The sequence below is a fragment of the Pyxicephalus adspersus genome, chromosome 3, assembly GCF_032062135.1.
Source record: "Pyxicephalus adspersus chromosome 3, UCB_Pads_2.0, whole genome shotgun sequence".
In the NCBI taxonomy this organism is placed as follows: Eukaryota; Metazoa; Chordata; class Amphibia; order Anura; family Pyxicephalidae; genus Pyxicephalus; species Pyxicephalus adspersus.
The window spans coordinates 13,460,577-13,481,974 of NC_092860.1; the positions used below are offsets into that span (position 1 = coordinate 13,460,577).

At 39.8% G+C, this 21,398-nt stretch overlaps 1 protein-coding gene across 4 annotated transcripts in view; it reads left to right on the plus strand.

Moving 5' to 3' along the window:
• The window catches only part of LOC140325680 (CMP-N-acetylneuraminate-beta-galactosamide-alpha-2,3-sialyltransferase 2-like), a 46,007-nt gene that overhangs the window by 23,046 nt on the left and 1,563 nt on the right, over positions 1 to 21,398 (plus strand). Inside the window, exons 3-8 of one of the 4 annotated variants that reach the window (XM_072403650.1) lie at positions 2,724 to 2,898; positions 12,174 to 12,972; positions 14,422 to 14,615; positions 17,241 to 17,420; positions 18,372 to 18,417; positions 18,785 to 18,904. In XM_072403650.1, coding sequence (XP_072259751.1) covers positions 12,679 to 12,972; positions 14,422 to 14,615; positions 17,241 to 17,420; positions 18,372 to 18,417; positions 18,785 to 18,904 — 834 coding nt within the window. In that variant the 5' untranslated portion in view covers positions 2,724 to 2,898; positions 12,174 to 12,678. Of the gene's footprint in view, positions 1 to 2,723; positions 2,899 to 3,528; positions 3,576 to 6,188; positions 6,209 to 12,173; positions 12,973 to 14,421; positions 14,616 to 17,240; positions 17,421 to 18,371; positions 18,418 to 18,784; positions 18,905 to 21,398 lie in introns of those variants that run through there. The other 3 variants (XM_072403653.1, XM_072403651.1, XM_072403652.1) reach the window with 3 other exon arrangements.

The window sequence follows — 21,398 nt, forward strand, 5'->3', positions numbered from 1 at the left end:
GTGTATGTGGGTCATTGGAGGTGGTGATTACGTTTTAGCCCTTTTTCTGTCAACAGAACACTAAGGGCTCTAATTTTAAAAAGGGGAATCAGACATTCCCTCAAACATTCCCTCATGGGAATCTTACAGGTCTATGCGTTTCAATGGTAATAAATTCCAACCAGTGGATGTTTCAGGGAATGTCAGATTCCCTGTTTTATAAACAGAGCCCTTGTGGGTCTATTTCTAAAGAAGTAAACCTAACATTCACTGAAACATTCCCTAGTTGAGAATCAATGACTGCCATTGAAACATGCTGACTTGGAAGATTCTCCACCATGGAATGTTTCAGAGAATGTCAGATTCGCACAGCAAACCCAGAGGGGATTTGGTCCAGGACTGAACATTTTCCAACTAATAACAAACGATTTTAGGAAATCCATTCCAGGTTTCCTGGATCACATAGGTTCCCTATGATAATCTATTATCTCCAGCTTTATTAAATCAGGTCCAATATGTTTGCATTTTTTATGTGGAGACTGAAAACGGTTATCACACGCCAATTTTTTCAGACTTCAGTAGGTGGTCCATATACTTGGTGTGAACATTACAGAGAAGCTGATTTGCTTGGTCAGATAATTTATTGTATACAAAAACATGACTGATGGAATACCATAGCTGTGAATACCAAAGGGTGAGAATGCCATTGGAGTCCTATAGAGATACAAGAAGCGGGCGGTGATTTACCCCACCCATCCAACCATAGCCAACATATCTGGCCTTTTAAAACCATGACTACCCGCCGATGAATGTGCATTAGATCGAATTTTCCTTGGCCAAGCAAGGAATATGACACCTACCCACGCAATGTTTAGATAATTCAGATCGCCTGCCTTAACTTTCACATGTTCAGGCTGAATGTTTATAGGAAAATAAGCACTGTAATACGAGTAAAAATAGCTTCTGACTAGCGCTGTTTTTTTGTTCTGGAATTGTTAATTGACCCAGGCTGTATTTTTTCCCCAGCATGTACATATTAATGTTAGATGTGGGTGTTTCTTGCTCGGCTTGTGTAAAAACAAATAGGACTTAGCAGTGAATCCAAGCAACTAGCAAATACTTTATAGGGAATTACCCACCAATGTTTATACGAATTGGCACTTGTTTCTTTTTTTACTAAGAACACACTTAGGGTCTATTTATAAAACAGGGAATCTGACATTCCGTCAAATATTCAATTGTGGGAATCAGTTATTGCAATTGAAACACATGGACGTGGAAGATTCCCACAAGGGAATGTCAGATTCCCTGTTTTATAAATAGAGCCCTTAGTTTTAGTTAGATGATGCAAATAATTATCATGATGTACAAGCTTCTGCTGCCAATCAGAATTCTGGCAATGCTTTTAAAGAAGAACTAAACTAAAAACAAGAAAATGATACTTACCTTAGTCCCGAAGATCCCTCAATGGCGTTGGTCCTTGCCACGATCCAGTCCCGCGTCGTCCTGAGATTCCTGTTCGTCCCGGCCCTTCTGCTGCCATGTTCTGTCTTCTCTTCTTTGTCTTCTTGCTACATTAATAGGGTAAAGGAGATGGTCTAGCTATGCCCTGGTAGTAGGTCTAGTTTTGCCAAACCCAAATATAATCCTAAATATAAAGAAGAAAAAAACAGGAAAAGAAGGTTTTTGGCAATAAAAAATTATATTAAGTGACCCTCATGATAAATTATATAAAGTACATAAAGTTGCGTGGCACACATATATACATAGAAATGTTAGTCGTTCCCATTTGTATCTTAGTGGGCCTTTACAAAGTATCCTCACTAAGGGCTCTATTCCCACTATTGAATATTTGAGGGAATGTCAGATTCCCTGTTTTATAAATAGACCCTAAGTGTGTTCTCAGTATCGCAGAGCTAGAAATATATGTGAATTCGCAATGTAGTCTCTCATATAGATATAAAACAATACAATCTTTACAGAGTTTTGCAGACGGAAGTGCTGCAGTGTAAAGAGTAAGGGCTAACGGATTTCGCACTGCGCAGGTGCATAGCCGCTGTGAAGGGGAAAAAAAGAGAGCCGATCTCACTGCACATGCCTGAGATTGGCATTTCTTTACAATTGGTGGATAAAAGGCCCCTTCTACCCATGCTCAGTAGGAGCAACCCGAGCCTCCCAAGATGCATGACGTAGGTATCCCGGGAGGCTCTGCGTTCCTATTAAGCCTTGATCGCTGACATTTTTACTTTTATTGAAAAGGGTTGTCCAACTTTCTATGTAAAGTAAAAATGTTGAGTTTAGGTATGCTTTAAAGGGTAGGCCAAAACTTACATTTCTTGTGTTTACTCCCTTTTGGTCCATTATGATAGCCCCTGTATTGTGACCTTAAAAATGGCCAGGTGGTTACTGAAAAGTGCTCGGTGGTGCACCCGGCTAAAAGGGTCTGGGGAGAACACTGAAGAGGAACTAAACGTAAAGCAGACCTATCACCAGAATTTTTACTTTACATAAAAGTAGACAACCCTTTTATGTAGGGTAATAAAGCCTTGAAAAAAAAAAGAAAGAATGGGAGCGCAGAGCCCTCTGGGATACTCAAGTCACGTGTGCCAGGAGGCTTCTGGCTGCTCCTTCTGTGCATGCTTGATCTTGGGCATCTGCAGAAGGAGCCTTTTCTTCAATGGGGGGAAAAATGCTGATCTTACACATGTGCAGTGGGAGTAGCACTCTTTTTTTCCCATTTACAGCAGGCCATGTCATCCGATCTCGTTCCTGCGTAGTGAAAGTTCGGTTGATGTTGGCAGAAGCTGGAAAACAAAGAAAGAAGATGGCAGTGCCTGTTGCATGGGGCAAAGGCAGATTACAGGACGACGCAGGCCCCAATCCAGGAAAGTTCCAGATGGTTCAAGAGATCTGACGAAGGTGAGAGCGATTATTTTTTTAAGTTCTGCTTTAATGAGAAAATCTGAGCAGACAGGTTTATTATTGAAGAAGGGATAGATGATGTCCCTGCTGCAATAAATAAAATGTACCTGCCTGTTTGCAATCTGTTCTCTAATGAACATTGAGCTGCGCATTAAAGATGATGCAGCAACAGATCGAGGAATGGTGAATGTAATAAAAATGGGTAATCAGACAGGTAAATGCATTTCTTTTTTGCAGTAAGGACATCACCTGTCCCTTCTGCAATGCACAACTTGCCTCCCCCTGTTTTTTTTAATATTGGAGTTCAGTTATACTTTAAATATACCACCAAAATCATTTTGTGATCAGTTCTGTGCAGTTAGTGCAAACAATTCTTGTTGATTGCGCCAGAAATCGTGTCAGCTGTGCCTGCTCTGCAGTCTTATCAGTTGCATTGTTACAGCTAACATTTTTCTTGGGTTTGATATGCTTTTAAACAGAAAGTTTTTCCTTTTGAGCTGATAAGCTAAACAGTAGGAGTTGCACGATCAGCAGGGGGAAGGGTTGGGCAAACATAGAGCCTTCTACTTTCATATAAAAATACCCTTTAGTGTTCCTTTTCTTCGGTGCTCAAATACCGAAGCTGCTGTGTGCTCCGTGCAGGTATGGCAATGGATTAGGATGCATTCTGCCAGGTAATCAATATTACTTGCAACATATAATGAGCAAATGATGTAGGCTGCCACTTCTGAACATTTTCTGAAAATGCTAGTTGCCTGGCTGATTTTTTTGGAAGTTTCTACATTTTTTGCTTGATAACCCTCTCTGCTATTTTTCCTTTTTCATACAACCCAACCATCTCATTTGCCTCTTGAAATATTCAGTACTTGGGATGGGAGATCATGTGAACCTTTCCCTCCTACTCCAATGATGTAGCACTACATAGCTGAGCAGCCAGTTCAATGACCAGTCCATGACTGGTGGGGTCCCCTATGTAGACTAAATGGAAATTTGCATTGGGCTTTTTCAAGTGGCATTTTTGGGCTTCTAGAGGACCAATGGTACATGGAGTATTAGCAGTAAAGGAGGTGAAAAATCAAAAATCAGACTTTATCCAAGCCACTCTTGCAGAAGCTGGATTGTGATTGGGTATTATGAGTTTAGTATTTTGTACCTTGCTTTTATACTGTTGATGTTGACACTGATTAAATACCCTATAAAAGGGGTTTCCCGTGTAAGGAGAATGGGGCAAGGTACAAATGTGATAAAAGAGAATGTGGACGTTAAGTGAAAACCAGAAAAAAACTACAGTATTCTCCCCAGATTTTTTTAAGCTGAGTGGGAGGAAGCTGTAGGTGTGTGGTGGTCCCTGTATTGTGACTCAAATTTTCAGTAACCATCCAAAAACATCAGTGAGGTGCGCCCTGCTAAAAGGGACTGGGGAGAACACTGAACTAGAATCCCTATGTTCTTCTAATTTGTTTTATAGAATGGTGGTCGGATAGGTCAGGTAATGATTTTTTTAATTGTAGGGGACGCCTACTAACCTATACGTAGGAGAACAATTGACTGGCTGGGTTAGTAGCTCCCATCATGCCCTGTCTTCTCTACATCCTAAATCACAGTTTTAAAGAGGAACTAAACTCAACGTCACCAAAAACAAAAAAAAATTTCATCTTCAATCCCCCAGCGCAGTAGTTCGTTCCTCGGGAGGCGTCTACCAGGGGGCCCCGCATCATGGCGGCTTTCTTCTGACGGGCGCCCCTCCGGGTGCCACCATCTCCTATTCTTCTGGGTGGTTCTTCATACGACGCAACACGCACCAGCCGGGACATGTGGCGTAGTTGTGAAGAAAACTGGCTAACATTACTGCTGATCCAGCAGATTGGCAATTTTTTTCCCTTTTGACGAAAGGGCCCCTTCTGCGCATGCCTGAGATGCTTGGGTATGCGCAGAAGGAGCACCCAGAGCCTCCCAGGATGCGTGACATAGGTGATCGAGAATTAGGGGGTGGTGGATTTAAAAAAAGGGAGTTGCATTGAAAAAAAAACAAACAGACAGGTTGTCTACCCTTTTATGTAAAGTGAAAATTCTGAGTTTAGGTACGCTTTAAGTACATAGAGTTCTCTCCTATTGAGAATCAGAAGTCTAAGGGGCAGTCTTGGCTAGGACACTATCTGCATGGAGTTTGCAGGTTCCCCTCGTGTTTGTGTGGGTTTCCCCTGTGTAGTCCAGATTTCTCCCACATTCCAAAAACATGCAGTGAAGTTAATTGGCTTCCCCCAAAATTGACCTTACACTATAATAATGACATATGACTATTGTAGGGGCATTGGAATGTGAGACCCTTTGAGGGACAGTTAGTTTTTATGTCAATGGACTTTGTACAGCGCTGTGTAATATGTTGGCGTTCTGTAATATGTATACTGTATAATAATAAATACAAGAAAACAAAACTTGAGTTATATAAGGGACACAATCCCATTAACAGTTCAGTACAGGTCCATGTGTTAGAGAGAAGAGGTGGCTGCCTTGGATTGTTCAGCAGAAGGAACACAAAAAAGGGAAAGGACCTGCAACCTCTGCAGCTATGTAGTTCACATCTCATAAAAAGAGGTGTAATTTACTCTATTTACCTTTTACCTACTAAGCACTGGTTAATATTTTATCTAGGCAGCAGCCTGCTCCACATCCATTCTTATGGTAATCACACTGCGATCTTATTGAATGTTTTATATTCATAAACATCACCGCACAATGGGCTGTTTTAACAGTATGTGATCAGTCCTAGTATTTTGGGTAAACAAACTTTTTTTTTTAACTTGCCTACCCATCTTCTGTCTCCAAAACCCTCACCACTTCCCACCACTCAGTACCCCCCCTCCTTTTGTGTGTTACTTCTCCCACCTCCTAGATTGTAAGCTCTTCGGGGAAGGGTCCTCTCCTCCTCACTGTCTCTATTTGTCTGTCATTTGCAACCCCTAATTAATGTGCAGCGCTGCGTAATATATTAGTGCTATATAAATCCTGTTTATTAATAATAATAATAATAATTTTTATAATATTTAGTCCCTGTAGAACAGAGCCATGGGGGAGGGGAAGGTGTTTAAAGTTGCCATTGACACTACTAAAGCAGGTAATCCCAGCCTTGACTGCTAAATGGTCAGTGTAGCTCTCAATCATTCAGAAGGACCATTCACTGCAGCCGCTTGGATTGAGTTCACCTGCTTAGATAGAAGGTAACAACGCTGCTGCAGCATTGGGAGCTCTTAAGTGTTTCCAATATATTCAAGGTAGGACTCAGATCTGAAACTGACAGAATCAACAGGTATTTATTAAACTTTTGCTAACTTTTATCCCACCAAAAACTTTCACAACTACATCTAAAAAGCAAAAAATGTGGCTTTTTAAAACAAATTTTTATTTTTTTTATTTTTTTTACTTTTTGGCTTTGGTGGAACTTGCTGTGCTAGGATTAGGAGCTTAATGATTGCCTTCACTTGTTGGTAATAAACAGTATTTGTATAGCAGCAACATATTACGCAGCGCTGTACAAATACATAGGGGTTGCAAATGACAGACAAATACAAAAAATGACAAAAAAGGAATTGCTGTTTCTGAGATGCTTCTTCTTTTGTGGAGTTCATAGGGTTGCATGTTATGTAAGTAAATGTAGCAGTGAGTGTAATACAAGGTTGTGCCTTTGGTAATAAAAAAAAGGAACATTTAACACAAATAATTATACAGAAAGTCCCCAAGTTTCTCAAGAAATAGAGATTTTTGACAGCAAAAGTTTTTATCTGTGACATTCATGGACAGGAAGTCCTTGGTGTGTTGGAACATATTGTTCCCCATAAGGGTATACAAGGCTTACATACATATTTTTTTGGTTTTGTATGACCTACTGATCTTACAACATAATTATCTGTGACTATTCTTGAATATTGTTTTTGTTAAGAAAGCCATATCTGGTTAAAATGCAATGTAAATGACAATATTGTTACATTGTGCTTAGGAATAAATTGGTAACTCTGTGTTTCTCAAAAAGGGTTCCTCCAGAGCAGCGGTTGCCAACCGGTGGTCCGTGGCTCTGGTCAGTGCGTCCCCAGGCGGGGTCAGGAGAAGGACCCTGCTGGGAGGGACGCACCGTCCAGAGCCCCAGGCCACGTACCCCTAGCAGTTCCCAAGCTCAGGAAGGTGGGCGGGCTCCGATTGCAGTGGGCAGGGTTATGTCATGATGACGTCACTCTGGGGGAGTGACACCTGGCTCCCCACGCATGCGCAGTCGGGAGCCGGTGATTTTAGTGCTCCACAGACCTGAAAAGGTTGGCGACCGCTGCTCTAGAGCAGGGGTGCCCACACTTTTTTGGCTTGCGAGCTACTTTTAAAATGACCAAAATCATAAACATGTCAAAATGATCCAACAACAAAAAAAACTTGGACTTTTCTCCTGTGTGCAGTAGAGTTTATTTAGAGGAAGGGCTCTGCGATCTACTCACGTTGCCTTTGCGATCCATCTGTTGGGCACCCCTGATCTGGGTGTTTGTTAGGGGTTCCTTGAGCAATTTGTAGCACTTGGGTCAGTTACCACTGATACCAATTATCATTTTGGTTATCTGTAAGGATGACATTCTTCCCTATGGGCAGAAATATAAGAGGCATTCTTCCTACCGACTGACTAATGTACTGTGAGCTGTGGATATAATAAATATAGAAATGGTTCCCTGAAGACCTGAATGTTATTTCAAGGGTTCCTCCATGTTAAAAATGTTGGAAAAGGCTGCAGTAGCTATGTAAAGACATACAAAGAGTGAGATCGGACTGTTGCCTGTCAGTTTTACACTTTTATAGTATTTGTAGGCTTCATACATAGAGCTTGTAGTGTATGCAGGGTTCACACGTGGGCTATGAAAACACGTCTGATGATTCCCATCTGATAATGGCCTCATGGATTATATCTGATGAGAATTTGGTGTGTGTACAGCGTTTGCCGCCTGGTGACTGTCCTGGCGGATCCACAGATAAATAACAAGGAACGATCATAATGAAAGTAAGAGGGAGAGAGCACAGTGGGGTGCTGCTCCATCGTTCTCCCCCCGACCCTCTCCATGGAGCAGAAATGTGCTGTATATACCGCACTCATTCATGCCTCGTTCCGTCTTTTGTTGTTTGAAAGGATCATGAAAGACAAGTATTGCATGTGTGTACCTAGCCTTTTTCTAATGAGGACCAGATATTAAATTAATGGTTTATCCTGCAGATTACACCCCTAGAAAGCAGGCATGGAATAGCCAAGCCATGTCTATGTATCCTCCCCTCACCGCGGCTTCCAACGCCTCTTACATTGCTGCCAAGTGGGAAGTATGTCACCCTTACAGATAGCCAAAAGGATCATTGGTGTCAGGTAAACTAAGATTATTGCTCAAGGAAGCCCTAGAAATCTCTGGAGGAACTCTGGTTAAGAAACACGGAGTTATAGGGTAATGGTAATATGTAAAATTAAATGCTGTAGGAGTGCCGTTGGCTTGGTTACATTCACTCCAAGACTTTATTTTTTAGAACAAGATAGAGACCTATTACATGTTTATGTCTGCAAGATACCAGGCCGCCACATTACATTTGCTTGTATAAACACCTAATAAACCCAATATACCCATGCCACCCATGTTACATAGTGGAATGGAAAATGTGTCATCAGATGAATGACCGACCGGAAAACAAAATGATTCTTTATGTAAACACATAAAGTGGCAGGTTAGGGTCAGGAAAAAAGCTTGCTTTGTATATTGGCCGTATCCTCTCATAAAATGGTTCTTTCCTCCTCATATTTATGTTCCAGGCCAATACAGATAAAGAAACTGTGCTCCACATGTGGAATTCTGCAATAATGCAAATGTTCTTGAAGAAACTTTTCCCTACTCCTTATCAAGTTATAGGAAACAAATCCTAAATGCCATCAGCACTTTCTTGGGCAGATCCGTTTGACCTAATACTTCGCTGTATCCGCCAGTAAGGTCAATCGCAAGACAATAGAAAACCAACACAGTCCCTTCCTATGTGGAACGGACTCAGGAGCTTCGCTGTTTGATAAGGACGGAAGGCCTAATGACACAATCATATGACTTATAATTTATTATAAACACAATTTGAGACTATTTGAAATCATGAAAAAATGAATTATCTTAAAGACTCCCAACACATTTAGGGTCCATGGGCTAAGCAAACAGACCAGGCCCTATTAATATAATAATTAATATTATTTATGTATAGTTTTGTATTAGGATAAGCAAACCTGAACAGCAAAATAAATAAATATCATTATTAAACAGTATTTATGTAGTGCCAACATATTACACAACGCTGTACATTAAACAGGGGTTGCAAATGGCAGATATAGACCGTGACACAGGAGGAGGAGAGGACCCTTCCCAGAAGAGCTTACAATCTAAGAGGTAGGGGAAGTATCACACAATCGGAAGGGGGATATGGAATGGTAGGTAAGTAGAGAGGGTTTAGGAGACAGAAGACTGGTAGGCGAGTATGAAAAAATGGGTTTTGAGTGCTCTTTTAAATGAGCAGAAAGTAGGAGCAAGCCGAGAAAGAATGAGGAAGACCATTCCAGGGGCAGTTCTAGAAAAGTCCTGGAGCCGTGCATGTGATGAGGGTATGAGTGAGGAAGTCATTAGCCCTATAATTTTTTATATATATACAGTTTGGGATACTTCTTCTTTCTTATGAATGTTCTCTTTCTACCCTCATCCCCCTCTCTCTCTTTCTTCTCTCAGACAATGCATACAACTAGCTGATCTTCTTGGCCCTCCTAACCTAAAGACTACCTTGATGTTCTGCTCATCATGAAAATACATGGAGTCAAACTTTTTGAATATTTCATAGGAACATAGTTTTTTGCACCCACTGGCCTCTGTAACCTATACCCTCTGGGCATTGTTTATTGTGCTTATGTTTTGGGCTTCGTATTTTAGAATATAAGGGTTGGTTCGCACCAGTCTCGGGATGGATGGATCTCACTCGGCTCCCCACAGCTTGGCACCTTTCCAGTCACCTTCAGCGCAGCGCTGGTTTTAAAGAACCATCTGCACATGTGACAGCTGGCGGCTACTATTACTGCTCACTGCCACCCCTATTTGTTCCCTTTAGAGCTGACGCAAGGAGACGCTACCATGTAATGTCTCCTGAAAGGCAGCGGTTCCTGGCATGAGGAAGCCATAAACCCACTGCAATTTCACTGCAAGTGTGAATCTAGCCTAAGTGCAAGCGTCATTTTAGGTGTTAGGTTGGGTTAATGTTGAGGGCCAGGGTTAGGTGATTACGTAAACCTATGGGTTCATTTTATTTGGTTTACAAAACGGGTAGCATGGTGGTTTAGAGAAGTTAGGTCAGATGTTGATTGTAGTTCAGTGCAATTATTTGTCGGAGCTGTGAAGCCAACATTTCCGAGCCTTACCGCCTTTTCTTTAAAATGACCCAACTAGCCACTGCACCCCTACATTTATCACGCCACAATTTACAGGAAGTCCGGGTAACCCCTCTTGGTGGGGACATAGAAAGCAGTACAATCCATCCATGATTCCTGGAATGGATCTGGTCAGGGATAGAAAACATTTGCCAAATAATAAAAAATTATTTTAAGAAATCTTTCAGGTTTGCTGAATCTCCCAAGTTCTCCCATGATAGACTATCTTCTCCAGTCTTGGAAAGCTTTATTAAATCATCCCTATTCTGTACAGATAAAACTCAGCTTTGCTCATTACTAACTGTAACCTTGTATAATAAACCCACACAAATTGAAGGCTTGTCATGAATGAGCTGGTTTATTTGCTTTATTTCCCTGACTGTCAGAATTGGAGTCTTTTTTGTGGTTCTCTGCGTAGATTTGTAATTTATTACAGAAGAAACCACAAAACGTCTTCTGTTTTCAGTGTCTGAACAAACCAAGCTACTGAGCCGGCAACATCTGATTTTACATGATTACAACCTTCTAAATTATATTGTATGAGCACAAAGCAAACTGTTCACAAGTCAAATCTGTAAACTAGCAAAGGGGATCTTGCTGGAAAGGGGGAGTTGGTGTATTTTTAGTTAGCCAACACTTGGAGCTACTAATGTAATATTGTAATCTGTACCTGTTATTAGTTTTTTTGTTTTTTTTATACATGTTTACTTGCTTTGTTTTTCTATCATTTTAGACTACTTTCATATCCGGGCTTCTACATGTTTTTCCAGTGGTAATCATTATTTAAAAGCCCTGCTAAAGCCAGAATTCTACAAGACAAATTCTCATTGTCAGGAATCGTTAAGAAAAATATTTTTAGAAAATTTTTGCTCTCAGAAATTCATTGTGTAATTGTTCTTGCCTGTACTGTGTGGTTACAGTACCTCTCATGCCTTTTTCTTGGGTCTATTTATAAAGCTATGAATCTGACATTCTCTGAAATAATTGTTGGTGGAGAATCTTTAAGGTGTGTTCCAATGGCAGTAATTGATTCTCAATCAGTTTTAGTGAATGTTAGATTCACTGCTTTAGAAATAAACCTATAATGGCTCTATAAAACATTCCCTCAAACATGTACACACGCCAGAGGATTCTTGGCCAATACAAACGGTCGTCCTCATCTCGGGAGAGAACCTGATATGTACGGCAGTCGTTCATGGATCCATGAATGACCAATGGGGAATGACTGTTGCACAGGTCAAAGGGAGGAGAGCACAGTGGGGTGCCTCGTTCGTTCTCCTCCTTTCCCTCCCGATAGAACTAAATAGGTGCTATGTTTACAGCATTCTTTTGTTCATCTGCCACTTTGTCGCTCAAAATGATCACAAAAGATCATTTGGAACAACAAAAATTACAGGTGTGTATGCAACCTTAATATTCCGTTAACAGATTAAGGGCTAAAATTTGATCATCACCTACTTCTTGTGCCTACAAGTCCCACTTACGCATGTGGGGTTTTTATTTATTAAGCTCTCCAAGGCTGGAGATAAACTATCATAGGAGAAACTGGGTCTTCCACCAAACCTGGAATTAAATTTTGCTATTACCTTCCAATGTTTTCAGTCCTAGACCTGATATATTTCAAGTTTGCTGAATCACTGAGGTTCCTCAATGACAGTCTATGATTTCCACTATAATGCAAGGTTTCTGGGAATGTAGTCTTGCAACCTAAAGTCATAGTACAGGTCTCTATTGCATATATATGTTGACTCTACTCACTGCACATGTGACCCTGGGTCATCCTCAAAGTTAATATTCTAAATGTTTTTGTATCTTTCAGGCTTTTCAATGAAGAAACATTGCCATGTGACGATCCAACACGCTCCATTATTACAATACTTGATGGAGTTTGTTCCACTGATTTTTTGAAGACGTGGGGAGTGATCAACAGGAGTTTCAGCGAGGATATATAACGCATAATTTCTTCTCTTCCGATAGAAATCTTCCTTGCTTTTTGTTGAGTGGCTGTATATTATTGGCCAGATATCTGGAACTGACCGGTGACCGAATAATGGGATGGTGATTTACCATTTGCACATTTCTCCAACCTCATGGGGTAAATATTTACCTGCAGCAGCATTTTAATAAATGTTGGAATCTGACCTACATGACATTACGTCAAACATTTAGTGACTAGGCCTTTTTAATTTATTTTTTTTAATTTGTTTTAATGCCTTCAAAAATTAAAGGAACCATATTCTGCAATGTGACATGCCGAATAAAGCTGTGAATATAGAGAACATCTGCCGTTATCTGCTCCCACTGGAAAATTGAGAGGCTGTGATATGAAGCACTGTGTCTGCTGTCATTTTCGTTTAAGCTACCACAAAAGGACAGTATGGATCCCACCACTGTTATGTGTTTTGGCCTTCGTGATTTATTTAATTTACTTCTGTCCAGACTACTCCAATCCAGTGGATATTAGAGAAGAATTTGACAGCAGTGTTTGTATGTGTGGACTTTGTAAGCCAAATAAGCTTAAGACGCCATGGTTTGCAAAACGGTTCAATGCATCGGCGCAACCTCTACTTTCAAGTAAGGATCAAGTGATCCCGAGTCACGTTCTAAAATGGTGGCTGGTGAGTAAAAAGAACAAAATGTCTAATTTACTGACCTGTGTATGTGACTAGTTGCCCATGTTTAGGAATGCATTTAGTGGAATATGTATGTAGCCTAGGAATGAGTATATTTAGAGTCTATTTGTAAGGGGGTGATGGTATTCTCCCCAGGATTTTTTATAACTGGGTGGTAATCCCTGTATTGCGACCCGACCTTTCAGCAACCACCAAAAAGCAGCTGGATGCTTACTAAAAAAGTGCTGGATGGTGCGCCAACTAAAAAGGGCCGGGGAGAACAATGGGTGAACTCATGGGTGAATTGATTTACTTAAAGTTGACCTGAACTTAGAAAGTTCTGTTTTTTAATGAACATCTGGAGCTGGTAATGGTGCCTAAACCATCTACTGAAAATGGTATTTTATCAATTGGCAAGTCAATCTGTAATGGGGACAAGATCAGATTCTCTTAAGGAGTCAGCAAGTGTGTGGCACCTGACCCTTATTTTTTAAAACCTGAACAGTACACACTCCAAGCATGTCTTCTCTAACTTGATCATCTTTCATTAAATGCCATCACTCAACTAATGAAACTCGTAGATAACTAATTAAACAGGAAAGTAAACTTTTCTAGGTAGTTACATATTTGATAAAATTGTAGCAACTGAAAAATGGGGTAAAAAGGGTTCTCACAAGTTCTCCCCTGTATACTCTGCATGCCCAACGTTTGGTGTTGGTTCTCTAAATGACTCTCCTTCAACACATATTTTACTTTAAAAAGAAACCGAAGCCGCTGGACAACCTGCCTGGGTTCTGCTATTGTTATAAGCTGTAGTTCAGGTACATTATATTCTACTTTAGTATGTGTTTAGATGCCAGTGACATGACGGATGGTGCCATTCACTTGAAAACATGATATTACACTGATTGACTACAATGGAGACAAGAAGAAAGAAATATTGTGGTTAATAAAAAAATGTTTCACAGTACTTCATTTTAACTTTTAATAAAGTTTCACAAAGAAAGATGTACATAGCAAACTTTCACATTCAACGTTACAACATAACAAACCAACATTTAACAGGATGAGACTGATAACTATGCCAAGAGGAGAAGGGAAAGAGAGGGGAAGACCCAAAAGAGTTGGGGGGTAGGAGGGGGTACGGACTCAGGAACTGGTCATTACATAATGAAAAACTATTGTGCCAACGAACTTGGTGTGGCAAGTGCTTCCTTTTAAAGTTACAGATGAAAACAAAATGAAAACATTTCAAAATATATTTGTGTTCTACATAGGCTAAATAATGAGGAATTTCTTTGCAGAAGTAAAACTAGTATAATTCAGCAAAAAGCCATAAAAACATAGGGAGTGATTTACTAAATATGTGTGTGCAATGCCTTTCAGCATCCCCTTTAACCTTCATTCATTATGCAATGATGTTTTGGATTATTATTTTGTTTTTATTTTATGCAGAGTCTTCAAGGAATTAACAATGCAAGTGACATTCCTGGCATTCTTGATCAGATGTTCAAAGTTATACCCACAGGGAACAAATACGAAGAAGTTTATAACCGGCCCTGTCGGACCTGTGCTGTTGTGGGGAATTCTGGTAACCTTAAGGGATCACATTATGGGAAAAAAATAGATTCCCATAAACTTATTTTTAGGTAATTGTGGTACACTTATGTTAGAGTTTTCAAGCAACTGAATACTTTAGGAATCATTGGAATTGGATTCTTGGAAGGTGTAGCTACAAATATCTGATAACTTGTTAACTGATGGTGCTTCCTGACTCTGATTTAACTATAAAGTATATATTGTATATTTAATATAGCTTTTCTACCTAATCTCTAAATACCTTTAAAATAGAATGCTAAGCTTTTTTACCTGCCAAAGGATTTGTAATTCTGTTTATCCAGTTCTGAGATTTGCACACCCAAAAAGCACCGCTCCTCCTGTTGTTAAGCAAAACATATTGGTCACTTCCCTCTCCCTGGCCTGTGAGTCTCCAAGTCTTGGCCTCTCTAAGACTGGAGAAGATAGACTATCATGGGTGATCTAGCAAACCTGGAATGGACCAGGACTGAAAACATTTAAAAATTATTTTAAGAAATATGATCCAAGTTTGCTAGATCACCCAGGTTCACCCATGATAGTCTATCTTCTGCAATGTTGAAGAGCTTTAATAAATCAGACCCAGTCTGTCAGCATTTTTTTGGTTAACACATGCTGATGTGGCAGATCCCAAATGGCTACTAGTTTTCCCTCTGCTCTATGCTATGCTATGCTTTATAAAGCATTACACAATGCATGAAAGAGTGCAGTACATACATCGCTGTTCCGCTTTATGGAGGGGGGAGAAAGACGGAGCGGCACCCTGCTGCTTCCTCTTCCCTTCACTTTCATTATAATCGTTCGTTGTTTTGTGCCGCCAGGACAGATCCATGGACGAGCGCTGTACACACACCAGATTCTCATCCAATATCCGTGATTATCGGACAAGAATCATCCGATGTGTGTACGCCTAAGTCTTGTACAAATGTGAGATTTCTGTCGCTGGAAGTGATCTTGCATGATTGTTTCCTGTGTTGGATGATCACACAAGCAATGTGCACACAGCACTGTTCAGTTCTATGGACGGGGGAAGAGGACAAGTGAATGGAACCCCACTGCACTCTCCCCTATAACAAAGTACAGTGGTCGGTTATTGATCCGCTAGGAAGGATGAATGATTTTGGGGGACCGCTGTGCACACACTGGATTTTGGTCTAATCATGACCATTGGTGTTAGATGACAATAGTCTGGTGGTGTTTGTATGTAGTGAAGATGGATGGTGCTGTGTAGTGTAGAGCTTGGCCAGAGTTGCAGAGCCAGCAGCCATAGTTGTAGAGCTGCATGCACAGGAATTATCAGTGGACATCCGATGGGCAAAGACTGTGCTCCGGGAAGTGCACTGTGGAGCGGGCTTAACAAAATGTCGGCTTCCACGGCTGTGGCGATGAGAGGTTGTGAATCTGTCATCACTGTAAACAGCTGCACACAATCTGTACCATAATCTGTAATAAATGCTCTGCATACTTGCTGAATATGGCAAAAGCTCACCACCCACCAAACTCTTATTGATGAGCTGGAAGCCGAATCAGAGGGGCAGACATTAAAATGCATTTATGGTATGTTTATGGTATGTTCTTTTTTTCATGCATCACAGAAATGGGGCATTAAACTGGTGATTTTGTTACCCAAACTAACCAGTCCTATTCCTTGTTGTTAACTTTCCCTGGAAACCTGACAGATGGCATTTGATTCATTGCCCACATTATGATTACAATTTTTTGCTTAAAAAGGAAATGTTGGCTTAGCATTCCAAAACGCTGTAACTGTCTTCTACAAAACTTGGCCATAGTTATAATTATGGTTGTCTACTAAAATTCAAATGTTAATTATGGAAAGAAATTTTTTTATATATATTACAGCAGGGCGCACCCTTCCTAAATGGTCACCAGATGTTAGAGGAGGAAATAGGACGTAAAATAAAGAATGTTTGTGCAATATTTTTGTGTCTGTACAAGTAATGTGTTTTTTTTTTTTTTTTTTTGAAACATGGAAATATGCTTTAGTTCCTATAAATAAAAAGAGAACTTGCTAGAGGAATGCATACTGGGAATACCTGCAGCGTTCAAGAATAAACTTCAGATACAGGTTTCTTTTGTAGACGTGGGTAGAATAACCAGAAAGGGTAGCAGTTCCATTAATGTTATCATGTTCAACATTTTTTTCCTTTTATCTAGGCTTGTCTGTGCTAGCTGGGATTTCTGTATAGATACTTCTTGAGCTCAGATGATTAAGTTAAATATGACCCACAATCAATAATAGTGCCTCAATGAGCAATACAGAAGTACCGGTACTTGTATTGGTCTGATGGAAAGTAAGGGTTGGTAGGAGTGGTGGAGTGGAATGGAGCACTATTAATACCACAATGGGTTCTGCTAGAGAAGACTAAAAGGAACATAGTGTGTGCAGCTGGTAAGGGTGATGGGTATGTGAATCTGCATAGACGGCACAGGTTCAAATTAAAGAATAAGTAGAAAATGGCCAAGCCTGCATAGATTGATCTATAACGATAATCGAGTACCATTCTTGGACATATTTCCTGGTTTATTCTACCTGGGGTGAGCACAGTTTTAGCATTGGTTCCAGATAGCCCTACAGACCCAAATATAGTAAACCTTGCTCTATATTATACATATACATTTCTGTGATACTCCACTGACCATTGGTTTTCTTTTCTTAGAATGAACAGAGCTCTTACTTCCGGATTTGAAGAAGATGTGGGCTCCAGAACCACCCATCATTTTATGTATCCAGAAAGTGCTATGCATCTTCCTCATGGAGTCCATCTAGTCCTTGTTCCGTTCAAACTTCAGGACCTTAGGTGGCTTACTAGTGCTCTATCCACTGGAGAGATTAAGTTGTATGTATCCAGAATTAAATAAATATTTACCTGTTCTGTTATGTTGCTGAACGAACAGATTTTTCCAGGCATTGTAGTGTTAAGCATATTTTCCCTTTCTCCTGCATCTCGATAGAAGAATCCAAATTTCTTGTCTACAAAGTGCAGAAATTGGGGGGGGGAGCATGGTTGTGTCCATTTATGAGCAGATTTGGAATCGGGAGAAATGAGGATTCATACATTTTTCCATACATACACTTTATGGCCAAGTGTTTCTGAACATCTGACAATCACACCTGCATCTTATTGTCACCACCCATCACCCTGCCAAATTTTTGCCTTTCGGGTACTGGTATGTTTTTGGCCTCTTCCTACCCTGTGGTATCGGCTTGAGGAAGGCACTTTTTGATTCCTGCATGATTGTGCCCTTTTTCTCAAAGCCAGCCCATAAGGGTATGATCGGGGTATGATGTGAAGGTACCCAAGTGTCTTGATAAGAGCCCTACTAAACATCCTTGTGATCTGAACCTCTCAACCCTACTAAACATCCTTGTGATGACTTACTTGTGAAAACAATGGTAGCTAACCTTGCCCTTGTGGCTGAATTGCCAATAAATATCATATATTTTTATATAGTGTATGTACTGTATGTATATATTGGTTCTGGGTTAATAACTCAGACTAAGATGGTGAACAAGACAGCAGATTTTCCACCGTACATTGAGGATTCCTTTAATTAGCAAAGAACCTGCTCATGTCTTGTGGTATCTGCATTTAATGTCCATTGCTTCTCATTAAGAATAACAATAGTGGGGTAACGGTAACATACAAATTATATATACGGCATATTTTTAGGTCATTACTTGAATATTTGTAAATGTTTGTACAGTATATGATAGAATAGAACTCTTGCTCCATGTACTATAGAGATATGATGGATTGACTTTAAAGTTTTTCTTTTTTTCCATTTAGTACATATACAAGGGTCAAGCAGTATATCCAAGCTGATAAAGACAAGGTGAGCCATAAAGAACTAAATAACTAGACTATAACAGTGCTTTCATGGATATAGGTGTATGAAGCTTTGGCAAATTTGATATATTTAGTAATTGTTTTGTTATTTTTTAGATGGTGCATTTGAATTGTATGTATTCTTCTTTATTTCATTTAGCAACCTATTTATAATGTTTTAGCCAAAGAATCACAACATACGGATCCACTGATTGTCAGTACTTTTTAATGTCAACTAGAAAATTTAGGACTACAGAGCAGATTGCATTGTAGACAAATGTTTATAGTAAAATGTTTTTAACCTTTTGTCTTAAAATATAGAAACATATCATTTACATTTGTTCTTACTTGATGTGTATGTTTTCTGTTTGTAGGTGTTAATTTTCAATCCAGCTTTTTTCAAATACATCCACGACAATTGGACGAATCATCACGGGAGGTATCCATCCACAGGAATGCTGGCTGTCTTTTTTGCTCTACATATATGTGATGAGGTGAGTAGGTGCCATGGCAATGCTACAAAATTATTAAGAGTGTAAACAAACTCCGCTGGCATTCCACAGCCTAAAACTTAAATTAAACTTCACATATTTTTATTCCTGAAGATCTGCATATGTATGTGTGTGTGTAATATAAATTTATATATATATATATATATATATATATAATACACATTTACACACAGAGGGGTAGCTGACTGCTGACAACATTTGGACTGACTCTGCTGTGCATTGAACTGCTCAGTCATTTATCTGAAGAAAATGTCTCTGTGGAATAGACATACCACTTGGCACGCAGTGTGTGCAGACAGTATGGCAACTCGCTGGCTCAAGTGTCCGAGTCGGATACACAAACACTACCAAATTAAAAAGAATTCTCAGAGTAGAAATCAAGGAAGCTCTTCTGGGCAGGGTCCTCTGTTCCTTCTGTATCTGTATGTCATTTGCAAACCCTATTTATTGTACAGCCCAGTGTAATATGTCGGCTCTATATAAATACTTTTTAATATTAATAATTATGTATTTTGCCGCTCAGGTTTGCTTATCTTAAGACAACTACATATTTACCGCATTTATGTAATACATGCAGTACTGTAAAATAACTGATGATGTGTACAACTACTTTCTTTTTTTGGCATGACAACTATGTGCTATGCCCTCTAAATTTCTGATACATTACAAAAACACATTTCCCCTATTATGTATCTCCATAACCCCCTCCTTGTGCAAAGCAGAGAGCACAGGAAGTTATCTCACAAGATTTCAGGCAGAAGCAATTGATATTTTGGCACTTATACGAAACACATTGAAATGTATATTTAGCAGACCAAAATAGAGCAAATTGGGCAAGTTCATTGTTAGATTTTACATACTCTAAAGTAGGGGTCGGCAAACTTTTTGGACTACTAGGCCATTTCAGGAGGTCAAGAAGGCACACTAGGCCAGAAGAAATAAGGTGTCCAAGGAAAGGTTTTTTTCTAACTGTGACTGCAAGCAAGCAGCCTCGGTCTTCCGCTCATCCGCGGTGTAGTCTCTGTGTGTGCGCGCGTGCTTGGCATCAAAATTCCCCTTGAGATTTGACCGCTTGAAAGTGCTGTTGGTGTCAGTGCACACTAAACACAGGGCTTTGTTGCCGCGTTGGACAAAGAATAATCCGTCAGTCCATTCAAGGTTTAAGACACGTCGTTCAAGGTCAACCGTCCAGAGACTGGTAGCTGCACGTTGCTTCTGCTCTTTAGACATAGGATTGAGGTTACTGAGCGGGAACTCGATGATATCGATCATATCGCGGGAACTCGCAATAACGCAACAATTCAATTAGGCCGGATCCAACAATAAATAACTAGGGGGGCGTTAGACCAGACTGGATTACTGGCTAGGCCGTATTTGGCCTGAAGGCCTACCTCTGCTCTAAAGGTCAGTATTCCACTATTGTTAGTATGAAGTTTGCCTTTGTGGTCCTTGTACCTATCACCTATTCTCTTCTGTTTACAGAATAAAATATTTTAAGTATGTAGCACTGGCAAGAGGAATACATTATGGTTTGGCAAAAAGTTCACAAAAGATGGCCATCAATGGATAGAAGAAGCTTAGAGGGCAAAGAGAAGCACACCCATAAGATATTAAAAAAAAAAAAAAAAAACTTAACAATGTAATGCAGCATGCTGGTATCAAACAGAAACCCAGTTCACATTCCCCCGACCCTTAGTATTAGGCCCATTTGAATTCTGAATTTACACAAATAAGTGTCACTGGTATAGCATTGGTATCAATACAAGATTCATGTAAAGATCATTTATTTTAGTAAAATATTTTTTATTGAAAGGCTTTAAAGAACTTTATATGATGTTGAGGTAACTAAAATACAGCCATAATGGCGGAAAATATTCAGATAGTGATAAAACAACACAATTTATATGGCTAGGAAGAAACAACAAATAAAACCTCTCCTCAGATGTAAATGGAATAACATGTCATTATTGCAATTAGTATATTTTCACATGTTTAAAGAGACAGGGAAGAGATGGGGAAGTTAAGGGTGGAAATACATTTGGGTGAAACGTTAATACTAAAACTACAATATAAATGCATTTTCACGTCTTGGAAACTAGAAAATTCAACTAAATATAAGGAGAAAGGAGGTAAAGTTTAAAAAATGCAAACAATCACCACCAGATAGGATATATCAGTGATATTTGATATTTCGTGGGCAGGGAACTTAGCTAGTCTCCCTGGTCTTTGTGATGGTACCAAGGTGGGTTGCGAAAGGCTTCAATATTCACTTCCAGCGGAGTGAGTGGGAATGTTTCAACGCCATCCAAGTGCAAAAGAAACACATGGGATGCCTCCGGACTTGTTGGCTTGATTCAGTTTGTCTATAAGCATCAAGCGATTCAAGAGTTGGGAGAGATTGAGGAGATGGGTTTAACCAATTCTGCATAATACATTTCTTAAAGCGTACCTAAATTCTGTCTGTTTTTTTTTTTTT